This window comes from Ananas comosus, linkage group 4 (genome assembly GCF_001540865.1).
Source record: "Ananas comosus cultivar F153 linkage group 4, ASM154086v1, whole genome shotgun sequence".
In the NCBI taxonomy this organism is placed as follows: Eukaryota; Viridiplantae; Streptophyta; class Magnoliopsida; order Poales; family Bromeliaceae; genus Ananas; species Ananas comosus.
In genome coordinates, this window is record NC_033624.1 from 8,454,626 (window position 1) to 8,472,358 (window position 17,733).

Consider the following 17,733-nt stretch of genomic DNA (forward strand, 5'->3'; position numbering starts at 1 on the left):
GCACGTGCAAGAGAGCGTTTTGGAGGGATTTTTGCAGCCCTGGACCAGTAAGGTGCTGGTTGGAAGCTTGAGAAGGTAAACGACTCGATTTTCTCCTTTATCAACGTTTTAGTAGTCGTTTATGTGTTGCGTTTGAGTTATTGCTTCTAGTTGCTTTAATCTGAGATTTCAGCAATTAAAGTTGGATTATTTAGCTGTGAGTGAATCTCCTTAGACCAGGGATAAGCTACTTGGAAGCTTAATTGGAATAATTAGCCAATTATGAAGCTAAATTGGAACTAATGCACTTATTTGCGCGAATTGATGCAAATTAGGGATTATTTCTTCGCAGCAGGTCTTCGGGCTTCGTTGAGCTGAATTTGTACTCTTAGAAGCTGGTTAGGAAGCTGTTCTAACCAAGGGTAAGTAGGAATTTCAGTTAGAAAACTGAATTTGCAAGATTCCGACTATATTATTAGTAATTGACGACTTTGTTGCCGTTTTGGAAATAGTTCGCAGCGGACTTGCAACGGACCTTTAGCTTTCCTCCGGCTGATGCGTGAGGGATTTTAGAAGCTTAACTTGAGGTATTTATTGAGCCAAAGCAGGGACTAAAGGTATTCCTATGTACTAAGTCCAATTACGCCGAAATTGGACCTTTCGGTTGAAGTTTTGATACGATATTCATGCCTTGTGTTCAGCAGGATTGAGACCTAGTGGAGCTGATCCTGGGGATTCCTTTGGACTGATTTGAGCTTAGCACGAGGTGGGTCGGACCTAACCAGAGCAAGTGGAGCTCCCCTATGTTCTATATGTATTTACAGAATAGAATAATCGCATAGGTGCATTGAGTGCATATGTGACTGATAGAGAATTGGAAACATATCATTGTGATATTTGATGATTAAGTAGAATGAAATCTCTATAAAATAGAGAACGAATATGCATGAAAGTACTTATATTCATATTCAATTCCGTTGAATGACTTATGAACAATAGAGAACAATGACATGCTCTTGACTCTAAAGTAGAGAACTATGACTATGTTGATAGTGTCATAATAGTAGAAAGATTATAATGCCATGTGATTTAGCATTACCCTTACATGTTTACAATCTAGTGGATACTAGTTCTTGTTACTATTTGTGTATTGAAATTCCGATCTGAGGATCGAAGGTAAGAACTTTGCAAATGAAAATATGAAATTTGAGACATGTGGATAATGGACTTTGCTTGCTTGCCATCGTGCTCATTCACACATGCTTGTGAGGGTAGCTCCCTACAAGCCGGCACTCCGGAGTTGACCTACGCGACAGTTGCTGGCCCTGCGGGATTCGGTGACGAAGTGGATTGCCGTGGGGAGTGTATACTACCATGGGGCCATTAGGCGCGGCACAAGCTGGACTACCTTGAGTAGGTCCTGGTGAATGAAAATGAAAGTGAAAATGATAATGATAGTAATGAATGAGTATCAGTTGTAGTGTACAGTAGTACTTACAAATCTATGGGTATGTTTATGTTTATGTTTATAGTAGTTGCGATACTTCTATTATTCAGTTGATTCACTACTGCAGAAATCATGTTTACATGTTGAATACATGCCTGTTATTGGTTAGCATTGCATATTTCTATATCATGCACTTATCGCTTTTACTTACTTTCAGTACATCATGAGCCTAGTGGTGTAATTCGCCGAGGCTGGCGGCTTACCCACTGGGAACTATTGTTAATAGTTCTCACGCCCTTTTTATGGTTGTTTTTACAGAGCCATCTACAGGAGAGGCTAGGGATCGTGGCAAGGGAGTCGCGTCTAGCTAGACTTTGCTAGGAGTGTGCTAGTCGATCACCTTGCTACTCGGGCTACGGCCGAGGGTGATGTCCATTGTATAGAGTGACTACCTTTGTACAGATGTTTTTGTATACCCTATATTGTATATAGGTTGTTATCACGCCCCGGGACCGATGCCTATTTGGCCCGACCCGAGCACGTCAAACAGACGCCGAACGGACAGAGTTTCCCCTATCCGCCCAAGGCTCATCACATGTACAATTTCATCAATAGAGAAAAGCACTAGCGGAAACATACACAAACGGCTTACGCGAGGGTAAGCAATAGCCATAAGTGAAAGAGAAAGGAAACTAAACATTCACAAGTAACATGATTCATTTTGGATCATATACATTGCATTCATCTAGTAATTTTGAATTCTTTGCATTCCGTTACATAACTTCATCATTTCTTTCTTACATCACATTTTCCTCAAAGTAAGCTTTACATTCTTATCTTTACATTACTAATCATCAAATACAAAAGATGATCATAAGGGGTAAACTACTAACAAAATGTAACCCAACTCCGGTGGCCTTTGACTACGGTGCGATACCTTTACCGCGGTCGCTCGCCGGCTCGCTCGGTCCCGGCTCTGTAGAAATAGTGGGGTGAGAACTACAACAAAGTTCCCAGTGGGTTCGGCCCCAACATCACCGACTTTCCCACTAGGACTAACTCAGGCATAATAGAAAGGATAAGTAAGATTTAGTAACCAATCTATAACATGATGCTAATATGCCTGAACAAAAGCAAGAAATATGCTCAACATTAAATAGATGCAGGTTATGCATGTTCTTTTGTTCTTTACACTTTACACTTTGTTCTTTGTTCTTTGTTCTTTAATCATTAAGTTTAGCCCGGCGGTTTCGCCACATTGACTTGCTTCACATTAAGTCCATCATCGCAGGAACTCACAAGCTAGGACCGTCCTTTCGGGTTTACTCCAACCCGGATGCATAACTCCGGAGCGCATCGCCCGAGGGGGAGCGACCACCCTCGAGCACGGAACTCATAGCAAGTATGATCATATCCTTAACTCAAAGGATTATAAGTTCAATCTGGACTTTACACTAGCTCTAGTGTTCTTTACATCACTTTATGTTGCAAACTCATGCAATTACATTCTTTACATTTTCATTTCTCTTGCTAACTCTAGCATTCTTGTTCTTATTGCCCCATTTTACTTTTTAACTTTACACGTTGTCACTTCCTTCATTCTTTACATCACTTTGGTTCTTTACATCACACTAACTCTAGTGTCATTTCACATTAACTTTATCGAATGCCACTCGATCTATGTCATGTGCCACTCTGTTCTTTTGCTCACTTTGGGTGCTCACATTTTCTCTCATGCATACATCTAGGGTTTCAACATTATTAGGTTCTCAACCATCTCATTATGCAAGTTGTGCTCACAATCATGCAATCATCATATCTCATCATTATTTTACCCTAAAATGCATGCAACAATATATAGAACATATGCTCAAAGAATGACACATTAGGCATAGAGAGAATTTCAATGAGTTTGGAAAGCACCACCCACCTCGTAGGCTTTCAAAGGTGCTCCGACGATTTTCTTGGGATTTTTAGACGTCTCTTTCTTTACCTGCGGCAAAACAAACCCTTATTAGGCCATTTTGCTCATAACTTTACTTTGACTTTTCGTAACGTTAATCCGAGCGCACCAACATGTCGGAAATACCCCGAATTAGGTTTTTAGAGGGTCAATTGCACTTAGAAACCCTCATGAGCAAAAGCCCCAATTTGGTGCCCTAGCTCCAATACTCATGTCAAACCTAGGGTTTGATCTCATTGGGAAGCAAAAGTAGCTTTATTATACTCTAAATAATCCATTAGAACCATTCTTAGGCTTTCCAAAACCCTAGTTTGGATTTCACCATTAGAGGTGGCCCAAGCTCACCTTGAGCTCAACCATGGATTTGATCTCTAAAGAAGCAAAAGAAAGCTTCAAAACTACTAGATACTCCATTAAAAACCATCTCTAGGTTCATTGAAACCCATTTCTAGGGTTTTACTACATTAGGGTTGAAGCTTACCTCAAAGCTTTCCTTTTCTTCAAGCTAGAGATGAAGGAGAAGGAGTTTCTTCACTTCTTCTTCTTCTTCTCCACTTTCTTCCTCTTCTTTTCCTTCTTTTCTTCCTTTCTTCTTCTTCTCTTTTGTCTTCTAGAGAGAGAGAGGGAGAGAAGAGAGTGTTTGAGAGGGTGGGAATGAGAGAAAATCTCATTAACCCTCAATACATAGCTATTGGGTTGCAAAATTGCAGCTAAACCCCTCAACTTTCACTTTAATACACTGCCCGAACTGGGCATTTCGCGCAGGCAGAGACCGGTCTCCCCGAGCAGGGACCGGTTCCCGAACGTCCACCCTGCGGAGCCAGAGTAGCTGCGCGCGATGCGACCGGTCTCCCTCCGATGGGACCGGTCTCTGGGGGACCGGTCTCTCAGGCAGAGACCGGTTCCCGAGAGCTAATCTTCCAGGACTTAGCCGATTTTTCGGCTGTCTCAGTTCATACGCGTTCGGGGACCGGTCTCTCCCTTCAGGGACCGGTCCCCGAGAGCTGAAAATCTGCAGTTTTGCAGAATTCAAATTATTTAGCTCTCGAAACCTTCCACAACTCACTTTAATCATTTTAACACCTTCGGACTTTTCCGAAGTGTTCCACCCTCGCACTTTGGTCAATTTGACTAAAGTTCGACATTTTTATTTTTCGAATTTTCGGTATATTACAGTTGTAGATCCAGATGTTATAGTTCTACTTCTTCTCCTTTTGTTGAGATTTTGGATTGTATACTTTTTGTTCGTTTACTGATTGTAATCGACTTGTACATTGCTCTGATATCAGGATAGGATTCTCTCTCTTGTTTTACTTCCTATCGACTTGCTTTCTTTGTAGACGCCTTATATACTGCAGGTGTATGGCGGGTCTGTGCACGTGCCGGATATGCTTCGCTGGTACCGGGCGTTGACAATGCAAAGGCTAAGAGATAGCATGGTTCAAGAATGTTAAGAGTAAAGAATAGTACTAACGATAATGAATAGCTAAAGAGTAAAGAATGGCTAAAGAACAATGAATAGATAATGAAAGAATAGCTAAGAGCTAAAAGTAAGCATTAAATGACAAGGAGTAAAGAATAATTAAGAACATAAGTAGTGTTTAAGTAACCTACTTGCATGATTACAGGTATTGCATATTGCATTTCGTGAGGCACGACATGTATTTTAATTGAATTAATATCTGTTGTATATTGTTGATCTAACATGTTGCAGTGCCTCGTTAGACCTGTTGGCTGAGCTTGTTCTTCTTGGGTGGCTAAACCCACTGAGGACTATGGACAATAGTCTCACCCCGTGTTGCTGTTTTGGGTACAGGTACACACGTGTGCGGCGCGGCGGCGCAAGGCGAGGACGTAATTCGTGCAGATAGCGTCCTACCCAGAGACTGAGATAGCAGTACCCGAGTTGGTGGTCTAGCTTGGGAGGTTTAAAAACAAGAACAAACTTTTGTTTAAGTTGTAAAAGAATCTGTAATGATTATGATTGTATTTGGAGGTTAATTGTAAAAGAAAAATTATGTTGTAAAATGCATCTAAGTTGAATGCTGTAATAACTTAGTAGTTATGTTTTTGATACTTCCTTATGCAATCTGTGAATGAATACTGTTCCTGTTTGGAACCTCTCGTATTGTTTTGATTGCGACGCCTTGGACGTACAGGGGAGACTCTGTCCGTTCGGCGGTCTGTCGGCGGCGCCGCGACCCGGCCAAATTGGCGGGTGGTCGCGGGGCGTGACATACAAACTCGGTTGATCTAATTAGGAATCTACTCCTAGAGAAAAGCAGTAAATGCAGGAAAGTCGAAGATTACAAGTAAACTACTCCTAAAAAATGCGAAGAAATTACAGAGAAAATAAGGGTGGTCTTCTATTCTCGGAGAAAAGACCTCTTTTTAGGGCGTTATTGGCCTATTTATGGACCGCCCTTGTTGATCAATTATTGCCTATCCATGATCGGCCACTACCCCTGTTTTCCCGGGCCATTTTCAGCTGATCAGAACCGCTTGTGTAACCACTCACGGTTACTATAACTTCCCTTAATTAGCACGGTGATTACTATAGTTTCTTCCGATGCTCCCGGTGCATAATGAAATCCTTATCATTAAAGCAGAAAGTTGAGTGGAGTACCGGTGTACCACTTGGCCGCGCCTTAATGGCCCAACAATTGTCCCCTCGGCAGCTTCCGAACGGATACTTCGGTAGCTGGCGTGATCCGAGGCGCGGCTCTTGATACAATCAGTTTAAAATTCTCTGTACGGTTTCGTCTCAGCCGTCCACTCATTCTCTATGGCCACGATTCCGCCATCGCTTCGGTAGCTGGCATGATCCGAGGCGCAGCTCCCGATACAATCAGTTTCAAATTCCCTGTACGGTTTCGTCTCAGCCGTCCACACCTTCTCTACGGCCACGATCTCGCCATCTCTTTTGTCTTATATGCGGCATTAATTAGGTCATCTTAATTGCCGCCGTCTTTTCATCATTATAGCCGATCTTGGGAAACGATTTCGACGCGACAGCTCCTTTTTTTCTTCGCCAAGCTTCCTTTTCTCTAGTTCCTTTTTAACTCAAGCCTTGTCCTCTTCGCCTTCTCTTTACTTCTCCTCGTTTTCTCCGACCTCTTCTCCATCTCTGATCTACAGCTTTGGCCCACTTCCTTTTCCTTTTCAATCCTTAGAGTCTTTTTCACTCTTTAACAATGGCGCCTCTTCCGCCTCTTCCTTCTTATCTGTCTTTAGACTATAACTTACTTAGACAGTTCGTTGAATCGGATCCCTCTCGATTTATTTTAGGCCCTTCCTTTACAGGCGAACCATTCCCTGCTGATTTCCCATATTCTAGTGATGGTCTCCCCTTGATAGCTAAGACCAATCATCTCCAATCTTGGTATTCATCAGCTTCGACAGGAAAGAGTCTCCGGACCTGGCAAAGTATCTTAGATGCATACCTGGCTTGGTTAGACCGGGTAGAAGCTATCTATATATAGTGACTTTTGGCGGGAAGTAGGTATTTACGAAGCGATTACATTGTCTCGGCAACCCCCTGTAGCCGATAATCTCCTTTTAGCTGCTGCTTTCTGTTTTTGGTCCCCTGTTTCCATTTTTTTTTTTTTAAAGATGACCCTTCACTTCCACTCTTTTTGACGTCGCCGCCATCGTTGGCTTACGCCCTCATGGAGTTACCCTCTCCATGTCTTATAATCCTGACGGCGTATCTGATTTTGAGGCTCACTTCGACCTCAATGACCTAGCTTACTCCAAGTTTCTCTGCAAGTTTGCAGGTAAATCCCCTGCTGCGGTTACAAGGAAGGAGCATACGGCGTTCCTTCTGTATTGGTTATGTCATAATCTTTTTTGTACCCGTTCACAAAAAATTAATCGGAATTTTATTCCAATCGCCATTGGTTTAGCCAACGGCGATAGATTAGCTCTAGGACCTTATTTAAATCATGTTAATTAATATATTTAGCAACATTACTTGATAATTGCCGCTAGATTTAATTATTTAGCAGCAATTTTCTATTAATGTTGTAAAATAGGATAAATTAGCAGCATAAATTAGTGAATGCCGCTAAATATAATAAACTAGCAGCACTTGTTACTAAATTTCATTTCTAATTAATATATAATTATTAATAATCCCTTTTTTATTTAGAATAAAAAATTTTAAAATTAAAGTTTAAAAGTTGAAACATATAATTTTAAAAATTAAACTTATAATTTAAAATTTAAAATTCTAAAATTTATATTTTAAATTTTAAATTCTAAAATTATTAATTTTAAAATTTTAAAATTTTAAAATTATTTTAAATTTTAAATTTCAAATTTAAAACTATTAATTTTGAAACTTAAAATTTCATATTTCAAAATTAAAAATTTAAATTTAGTATCTAATTTTAAAATTTTAAAATTTTAAAATTTTAAAATAGAAGACTTAAAATATAAAAAATTAAAATATACATAACTAATAGTCGCTAGCGCAAGTGGCAAAGGACTTGGTTGTTGGTACTCGAGGTCTCAAGTTCGAATCCTAGTTGATTCACATTTCCAGCAAAGTTTAAGACAAAAAGAAATAAATGAAGCGGGTAGCATCTCAAAAAAATTAAATATAAAATTAAAATTTTAAAATTTTAATTTCTAAAATCAGATATTTGTATTAGCGGCATTATATTTGTGTGCCACTAATAAATAATTTAAAATTAGCATTTAATCTCTTTTAGCGGCATATTCCTAATGACACTAATTGATTTATATTGGCGGCATTTATAATTAATGCTGCTAATACTTTTAGCAACATTGGCATAGGCAGCATTTGGTGTCATATGCTGCTAAAACTTTTAGCAGCATTTGTTGATCATTTAGCAGCATAAATAAATGCCACTAATGACTAATTTTCTAGTAGTGTATGCAATTTGGATTTGTACAACCGATCCCTACTCCAGCCAAATTCTTTATGGCCAACATAGCCGTCAATCGACCTCCCACCAAAAGTATAGCCGAAGCTAATCGGATTTCAGCCATGGGGAACCGTCTTCGGCGGTTCTTCAAATTAGTAAGCTTCAGGCCGAATTATACAGGTGTAGCTCTTGCCGGCTATGCCACGACTTGGGATCAGTTCATTGATCGAGTTTTTGATTTATCTATGCTTTGGGCGTATCACAAGACTATTCATCCATTTGGTAAATCTTTTACTAATTACCTAAGATCATTCTTCTTTAATATGGCTCCTGCTTATTTTCATTTCATATACAGCGGTTGCTCCGAGCAGAAATTCTCCAGTTGATACCGCTACTCCATTCGCACCGAGGGAAGAATCGGAAGAGGATTCCGATCATGATTCCGATGCCCCACCTTCTTTTTCTATTGTAAGCTTACTCTTTTTATTTCAATTTTCTTTCCTTTGCACGATTTAGTGCTTACTTTTGTTTTTATCTATTTCATATGTAGCCAATTCCATCCTCTTCATCGGTCCCAGCTTCAGAAAAACGATCGATGGCACCTGAACATTCTACTCCTCTGCCGTCTCCGAAACGGCGCAAGTCGGTTGCTAGGAAACCGTAGTCTAAGAGAGCCGAAGGTATTTCTTCGGCTGATATTCCAGAGAAAAAAGCCGAAGACATACCTTCGGCTGATATTCCGGAAAGAAGAGCTGAAGAAACACCTTCGGTTGATGTTCGAGATGAGGGCTCTGTTCCTGAGCCCATCACGATTGAGATGATCAATTTAACTGATCAAAACTCTCTTTTCCTTTAATATTATTTCACCTTTTTCATCATTTCTTCTTGATAAAACAGTCGCCGCCTGACGACACTTCAAGAGCCCATTTCGCTTCTTCTTTGGGGACGAGGATTGATAGACAACTCCGCCGAGAGGCTCGTCTTGAGAAAAAGCGAGAAGCAATGAAAAAACGAGTTGCTCAAGAAGTGAGCAAAGAGTTGCCGACAGATGATGTGACGCCACCCTTATCTACTCCGACGGTAACAAAAGAGAGGGCAGCATATATAGGTACACCTTTAGAGGAGGGGGTTAAAGAGGCAGGCACAGCATCCCATGCAACTCCTGAAGCCTCAGCGCCTGAAGTTGAAGATCCTCTTCCTGCAACCCTTCATGCTCTGTTAGTTTCGAGCCCCAACACCAACGAGAGAGATGACTCTTCAACTATTGTTATGTCAACAGACACTCATCATAAATTTGATGAGTGTTTGAAATTATATAGTTATGGTCTTCCATCCTTGGCTCGAAATTAAGAGCAATTTGATCGGCTATGCGCACTTTTATTTGACTTAGCCGATCAGCCAGATATTCCCTCCACTGGCAAATATTTTGTAGAGACTTTGTCGTCTCAACTTTCTTCTTTTTTATCTCGACAGCAATCTTTAGCTACCGAGTTTTCATCTTTAGTCCATCACTTCCATCAAGTCAACCACTTCGAATCGACAGTTCCTGCAGTGGCGACTCCAATAACTAACCTGAGCCAAGAAGATCAAGCCTTAGAAAACCAAAAATCGGCTTTGCAGCAGCGAATTTCAACTCTTAAAGAAGAACTAGCTGCGGCCGAATTGGCTCTGGCTCGTATTTCTGAGCGTCGACTCCTCTTGCAAGATCAACTGAAGACCAAGAAGAACGAAGGGATGAAGCTTCAAAAAAGACTTTTTCAACTCTACAAGGTGCATCCCTTAATGAAACGCAGAGGAAAGCAGGCAAAATTGCTCAGGCCAATTTAATAGCCGAATGGAACCAACTGAAAGACTTACTGTCTTGATTCGGCTTATTGATTGTAATATTAGAAAACTTTAACTTTATTCATTCTTCTACATGGATGGGTAATACCTTTTTAAATATTTTCCATTAATTGGCTTCTCATTTCCTAACCCATCTATGTTTTTAAATAATATGCATTCCCTTTAGTAATTCTGTTAACCTGAAATGGTCCTTCCCAATTTAGAGACCATTTTTTATATGCTCGGTCCTTTCGACCGATTGGGAATATTAGTCTAAGAACCAAGTCTCCGACTGCGAAAGACTTAGCTCTAACTTTTTTATTGTACGCATTGCATACTCGGCTCTGATAGGCTTGTAGATGATTTAACGCTATCAGCCGAACTTCATTCAATTCTTCTATTCTTTCATTCATTAGAGTATTATATTCATTAGCCGTTAGTTCTTTTTGTTTTACCACTCTTAAGAAGGGAACTGTTATTTCGGCTGGTACCACGGCCTCATGGCAGAATACTAATTAGAATGACGTCATGTCTGTTGTCGTTTTCACTGAAGTTCGGCATGCCCACAATATTTCAGAAAGTTTTCATTCCATTTTCTTGGATATTTTCCAATATGCCACTTCATAAGATTTATGATTAGCTTATTTACTGCCTCGGCTTGTCCATTGGCTTGAGCGTAATAAGGTGATGAATGAAATAACTTAATCCTTCTAGATTCAATGAACCGAGCAAATTGTCCTCCAGTGAACATTGTTCCCTGATCGGTCGTAATCGTCTCGGGGACTCCAAAACGATGAATTATAAAGTCTTCCATGAAATCGATGATTTCTTTTTGGGTGACTAATCTAGCGGATTTTACTTCTACCCACTTAGTAAAATAATTAACAGCTACTATTAAAAACTTATGACCAGCCGAAGAATTCGGTGGAATTTCACCAATTAAATCCATAGCCCAACCTCGGAAAGACTAAGGTTTAATTATCGCGTACATCTCGGAGGCAGGAACTCTCTGTACCGAGCCATGGAATTGACAATCTTGGCAACCTTTAGCATACTTTATGCAGTCTTGATGCATAGTTGGCTAGTAATATCCTAAGTGCCGAATTATCTATCTTAGTCTTTTTCCTACTAAACGGGCTCCATATAAACCCTCATGTGTTTCTCCCATCAATAATAGAGCTTCTTCAGGTCCTAAACATTTCAATAATACTTTTTCGGCTGTTCTCTTGTAAAGTTGTCCATTCAAAAGACAATAGCCGAGTGCTCTTCTTCGAATATTATAGTCGACCCGTTTATTGGGGTCTTCTAAATATTCAATTATAGACTTTCTCCAGTCTTCTTTGGTCTCTATGGGAGCAATTATCAGCTCTCGTGTATAAACCGATGGTAATAATCTTCGTTCTATTTTTACTAGACCCTTTTTCGGCTCTTTATACCCCGAAGTCGATTGGGCTAATTCATTAGCCTATTCATTCTCTTCTCTTGTTAAATGCTCAAACTCAACTTCTTTGAAACTGCAGTGCAGTTTTAATGTCTTTATCAAATAGTTTTGCAGATTTCGGTTTTCACATCGGTATTCTCCGTTCACCTGTTTAATTACCAATTGTGAATCACCGATGACCTTGAGTGAGCAAACTCCCAATTCTTGTAGAATTTTAAGGCCAATTATTAAGGCCTCATATTCGGCTTGATTATTGGAGCAGCAGAAATCTAATTCAAAAGCGATTTGATAAGTGTATCCTTCAGGAGACTGTATAACTACTCCAGTTTCTGCAGATTCGGCTGTTCTTGGGCCGTCAAAATAAAGTATCCAAGGTTGGCAGCCGATTGAATCTTGCTTCGGCTCTTCGAACTCAACACATAGATGATCAGCCAGGAAATCGGCTATTGCCTGTCTTTTAACAGCCTTTGCTGGGACATAATTGAGAGAGAATTCGGACAAGGCCAACATCCACCTTCCAATCCGTCCTCTCAATACTGGCTTAGATAACATGTATTTTATCAGGTCGGTTTTGTGTATTACCGATACTTCGGTTGGTAAAATATAATACCTTAATTTTGTACGGGCGTGATATAAGGCCAAACATAACTTTTCGATCGCCGAATATCTTTTTTCGGCATTTAACAATCGCCTGCTTAAATAGTAAATGGCATGTTCTTCTTTTTTTTTTTATTTTCTTGAGCCAATAAACACCCTAAGTTTTCTTCTGTAGCCGAAATGTATAACTTCATCAGCTGTCCTTGTTTAGAAGGTATAAGGATTGGAGGATTTGCTAAATATTTTTTTATATTTTCAAATGCTCCCTGCTGTTCCTCTGTCCAAATAAACTCCTTACTTTTGACCCGAAATAATGGAGTGAAAACTTTTACTCTACCGACCAAATTTGATATGAATCGCCGCAAATAATTAATTTTTCCTAGCAAACTTTGTAACTCTTTTTTGTTCCTTAGTGGCGGCAATTCTAATATAGCTTTTGCTTTGGTTTTGTCGATTGCAATCCCTTTTTATGTACTAGGAATCCCAAGAAATTTTCTGCAAAAACTCCAAAAGCATATTTTAAAGGATTCATTTTTAAATTATATTTTCTCATTCTTTCGAAAGCGAGTTTTAAATCCGCCCAATGATTGGCTTGTGATTTGGATTTTACAACTATATCATCGATGTAAACCTCCAACATCCTACCAATCAAATCATAAAAAATAAAATTCATTGATCTTTGATAAATAGCCCCGGCATTTTTTAAACCAAACAGCGTAACTACTCATTCAAAGGTCCCAATAGACCCTGGACATCTAAAAGCCGTTTTAGCTACATCTTTTTCAGCAATATAAATTTGATTGTAACTGGCATGTCCGTCCATAAAGGACAGAATTTCATTACCGGCTGCCGAATCCACTAACATATCGGCTATTGGCATTGGATACTCGTCTTTGGGTGTAGCCAAATTCAAGTTCCTAAAATCAATGCAAACTCTAAGTTTACCATTCTTTTTTCGTACTGGAACTATATTGGATACCCAATCAACATAGCGGGCCGCTCTAATAAAACTGGCCTTCAAAAAATTTTTAATTTTATTTTTAATTTGAAGTACAATACTCGGTTCAAACCTACGAGCCGACTGCTTATAAGACTTATACCCTTTTTTAATAGGCAGCCTATGTTCTACGATTTCTCGACTCAAACCTGGCATTTCTTCATAACTCTAGGCGAAACAGTCTTTGTATTCCACTAGCAATTCTTTCAACTTCTCCTGTTGTTGAGCCGAAAGTTTAGCGCTGACATAAGTCGGTCGTTTGTCTTCATCGGATCCCAGGTTTACCTCTATAAGTGGGTCCTGAGTCTCCAATTTCTTGTCACCGACTTTAATAGGCGATTCCTCCATATTTAATTCAATTGTTTGCCTCTTCGGTTCATCTGACATTTCTTTATCGACCTTGATGGCCGATTTTACCAATGCATCACTATCGCCAAGCCGTCTCATTAAGTGTTATCTCATCGGCCTAGTCAGCCGAATCATTTTCATAGCCGATCTTATTGGTCGGCTCACTCTGCCGAAACTTTTTTAGAGTTTCGGTTCTTGATCTTTGATATTCCATTTCAACCAAGTTGGTGGCTCCTCGGCTGCCACCATAGCTTCATCGTCTTTCACAAGGATTAGTTGTAATCCTTCTTCGGTCACCCTCACAAAAGATATTTGATCAGGATCAATATCGGCCCAATTGATGTGGCCGATTCTTTCTACATTAATGTCCACCATTTGGGGCCGACCCTTAGCCCGGATCTCTTCTACTTTGTCCCCGACCCACTGGAATAGCTTCCCGTGGAGTGTTGAGGGTACACACTCGTTTGCGTGGATCCAGTCACGTCCAAGTAGCAGATTGTAGTGGCTATCTGCATCTACTACAAAAAATGTGGTTCGTAGAGTTTTAGAACCTACCATAATCTCTGTTGTGAGCACTCCTCTAGCTTGTTGACCGCTTCCGGTGAAATCGGTTATAATTGTGTCAGTGGGCTTCAGTTCATCCTGACTCTTGCCCAACTTCTTGAAAAAAGAGGTGGGCATGACGTTCACCATCGCTTCGGCATCCACCATAACTCGGTCTACTGGCCGTCCTTCTATTAAGGCCCTTATAAATAGTGGCCTCACAAATCTCGTCTGCATGATTGATGGTTTCTCAAAAACCACCAAATCGACTGGCTTAACATCTTCTAACTGCAATTGGGCCATTGTAAGCCCATCTTCCTCATCCGTCATCTCTTTATACTCGGTATACTCTGCTTTGAACGACTAAGGCAGACTATATACCATATTCACATCAGATGGACCTTCATCAGTCGATTTTTCTTGAATCCTCTGTTTCTTTTCTTCAGACTCCTTTGCCATCTCTGCTGAGGAGTCACTTTCCATTCGTGTCTCCCTTTCCTTGGGAGGCCATCTTTCTTGCTTAATAATTGTCTCGAGAGATGCTATATTCTCCTCTAGCTCTCTCTGAGTTATCTTCTCTTCTGGTTCGGCAGTGATTGGCCATTCTATTTTCGACTTCAACCACGGAATGGGCGCTGAACCACCCACTTCGTGATCATTCCGCATCAGACGAAAATGATGTGGTGGTTCATTAGGTCGTCTTCACACGTTCAGTCTTAACCCTTTTGTTTCCTCATAGTGCTGCCTTGCCTCGGCTTGCAACCTATGCTGCCGACGCTTTTGTGTCTTTGTTAACATCGACCCTTGCCACTTGGCCAATGGTTTGACTTCGTGTCATTGATCAACTGGTACGTTTGCCGGTACTTTCATCGTTCTTAAATAATTTTTCAAAATTTCTCTTCTTTCCCATGGTCTCGGCCATGGTTGTATGCCGAGCTCATTGACCAATCTCTGACCGAGGAATTCTATATCCCCCTAGGTCATCCCCTTGAATTTCGATTCTGGTCTCGGCCTGGCTTGATGTTGCCAATGTGGCCGATACCCAGGAAATCTTTGTTTGGAGCCGAATGGTTTTTCTGGGTAACTCCATCGGCTATTGTGTTCTTCTCTCCTGCTATGGTAATAGTCATGCAGGACTTTCTACATCAACAAGTCTTTCTTGTTCTTCACCGAGTCGACTTCTGGCTCGAACTCGTTGGAGGCTTCATCTGAGCCATCCTCCGACTTGTTGTCTTCTTCGGGAATTTTCTCCCATTCCTTAGGAAACGCCATAAACTCTCTCCATTCATTGTGCATTTTCTTCTCGTTGATGATTGCTTCTCAATCCTTTTTAGTCATTTCGGCCTTGCACCTTATGCAAAGCCGAAGAGTTCTTTTGGTGTAGGCGATACTTTCAACGGCCTTCTTGTCTGCGACTGCCTTCCCTTTGACATCCACTATGTTAACCTGCAATGGAAACAGGGGGTAGCCGATCGATGGTGTGGTATGATCACTGCGGGTGGGCGCGCCGTCACCGGACCGCCGCTATGCCCTCACCCTCTGCCTTCCTGGTACGTGAGTCGAGGTGCGGAGGCCCACGCCTTCATTTGCCTGCGCAGCCGCCGCCGCGATCTGCCGCCTCCAATAAGTCCTGGAGCCGCTCAAATCTGGTCTCCTGGCGCTGCCCACATTGGTCAGCGCGTCACCTGCGCTTGCAACCGATCGATCACACTCGGTTCATCCTGCTCGGGCACCTCAGGAGTCGGGTGCTGGGGCAGTCCTGCGGGCGTTGTAGCGTCTTTGGAGACATCAGCCCTGAAACGCAATGATTTGTCATCATCTCATTCAACTGCCTCGTCGCACTACGACGCATGACGACTCATCCACAAAATCGGGCGGAAGCTCACAAGTGCACTCGTTCTAAGCCCTTGGTATCATGTTGTCGGCCGCCAACACAACCACCTCGAGATAAGAACTTAAACAACTTGAGTCCATCTTAATCAAACTAGAGACATATTACCAACTTCGACCAATCAAATTAACTTCCGCCGTCGCTATAGGTTCACGCTCTGCTCACGCACTATAACCTAGGGCTTACCAACCTAGGGTCTCCTAGGTCATCCTAGACTCTCCTTACCTGCTCTTAGGCTCTGATACCACAAAGGCTGTCACGCCCCGTCCCAAATCCACTACCATTTGGCACGGTTCGGCCGCGGCGACGACCGCCGAACGAACAGCACCTCCCCTGCCCGCTCAAGGCTCAACAACAGGAATGTGTGTACAAGAATTTACCCAGGAATTTAAATTCTAAACTACACATTCCGACGGGCACAAACAGTGCCACAACCAGAAGAGCAAGTAATCACGAGATATACAAGTGAATAAGAGAGTAATTTACTAACTATTACAATAGTTACATCATTTTCCAAAGTGAATAATTTGATCCTCAAAATACATAGCTCTCAACCTCACCTACATGAATCTCTCTCTCAATACATAGGGTACTAATGCCAAAAGGAAAGCTACTATACTACCACTGGTCTCACTGGTCGGGCGCGACGCCTTGCCGCGTCCTCTCTCTGGTAGCCCTGAACCTTCACTGGGAATAGAGTGGGTGAGAACTATCTATCCATAGTTCCCAGTGGCTCGGCCGCCGACTCTGCGCATTCCCCACTAGTCCAAGTGGGCACAAGTAACAACAAATAGATAGATAGATATGTATCTGAAAGCTGTAAATGCAGAGTAGGAAAACTATGCTACTATGCCCATAATCATGAATATGAATGCATGCATCATATAATAAGGTTTACTACAAGCTAACAATTCGATCCATGTTCGAATAGTAATGTTCAATGACATTATAAACCTTTAACCTTTTCATTATTACCCAATCTGTGGCGAGGCCTAGGCTCGCCCATGACTCACCTTCAAATCCCAAAGTGGGAGGGAGTCCAAGTGCACCCAAGTCCGGGACCGTCTGCGGACCTCCATGTGGTCTGGACTCCAAGTGGTCCTAGTCGCGCGACACTCCGGAGTACTCGACGACCAATCCCTCCATGTGGGGATTGGATGGCTATACCATCCTAAACGCAGACTGTGAGCTAGATCTATCCTCTCCAAGTGAGGACACTCTGCAACTAGAGTTAATACCAATCGAATCCTCCTCAAGTGAGGAGCCCTACACTAGGGTCAATATCTCTCACGGAGAGCATTTGTCCCCGACCATCATGCAGCGCTGTTTAGGTTGTCTAAATTCATTGTTCACAAGGCATTTTCTAAGGATCACCTATCCCTAGGTCCATCGGACGTCTAGTGTTATTTACACTACATTAATGCACTCGTTATCATTCAATGTTTGGATGCCACTTGTTTGTTCTTTAACATAAGCACTACTCTCTATGTCATCAATTACCCCATCGGGTTCACCTCTTTTCTTTCGCACCATAGGATTCACGTCTGACCCCAATCCTCACCTATCTAAGTTCCAAGCGTTCCAAGTACACTAGTATCATTTAGAAAGCATAAGGAATGAAGCTACTATGCAATCCTACAATGCAACATGAAGAGATGAGATTAAATGCAATCTAAGACATTAGAAAGGAGTTCGAAAGTTTCGGATGACACCCCCACCTTTTTAACGATGTAGAGGCTTTAGAAATTCTTCTCGCGGAGCTTCGCAAAAAGGCTTTAGCCTTCCTCGCCCGAAAATGAAAAGAACAACCT

General features: G+C 41.4%; 1 protein-coding gene and 1 long non-coding RNA gene across 3 annotated transcripts; one reads left to right on the forward strand and one right to left on the reverse strand.

Annotated features, from left to right (window-relative positions):
* LOC109708365 lies at window positions 317-1,783 on the forward strand. 2 transcript variants are annotated; one of them, XR_002215714.1, is made up of 4 exons: window positions 317-401; window positions 492-596; window positions 681-745; window positions 1,745-1,783. It is a non-coding gene; the product is annotated as an uncharacterized LOC109708365 (long non-coding RNA). The 2 variants fall into 2 exon arrangements; XR_002215713.1 differs by having other exon boundaries at window positions 684-745; window positions 1,745-1,782.
* LOC109709066 lies at window positions 13,669-14,361 on the reverse strand. Its single transcript, XM_020231137.1, has one exon. It carries the CDS (start codon window positions 14,359-14,361, stop codon window positions 13,669-13,671), a length of 693 nt encoding a protein of 230 aa, XP_020086726.1.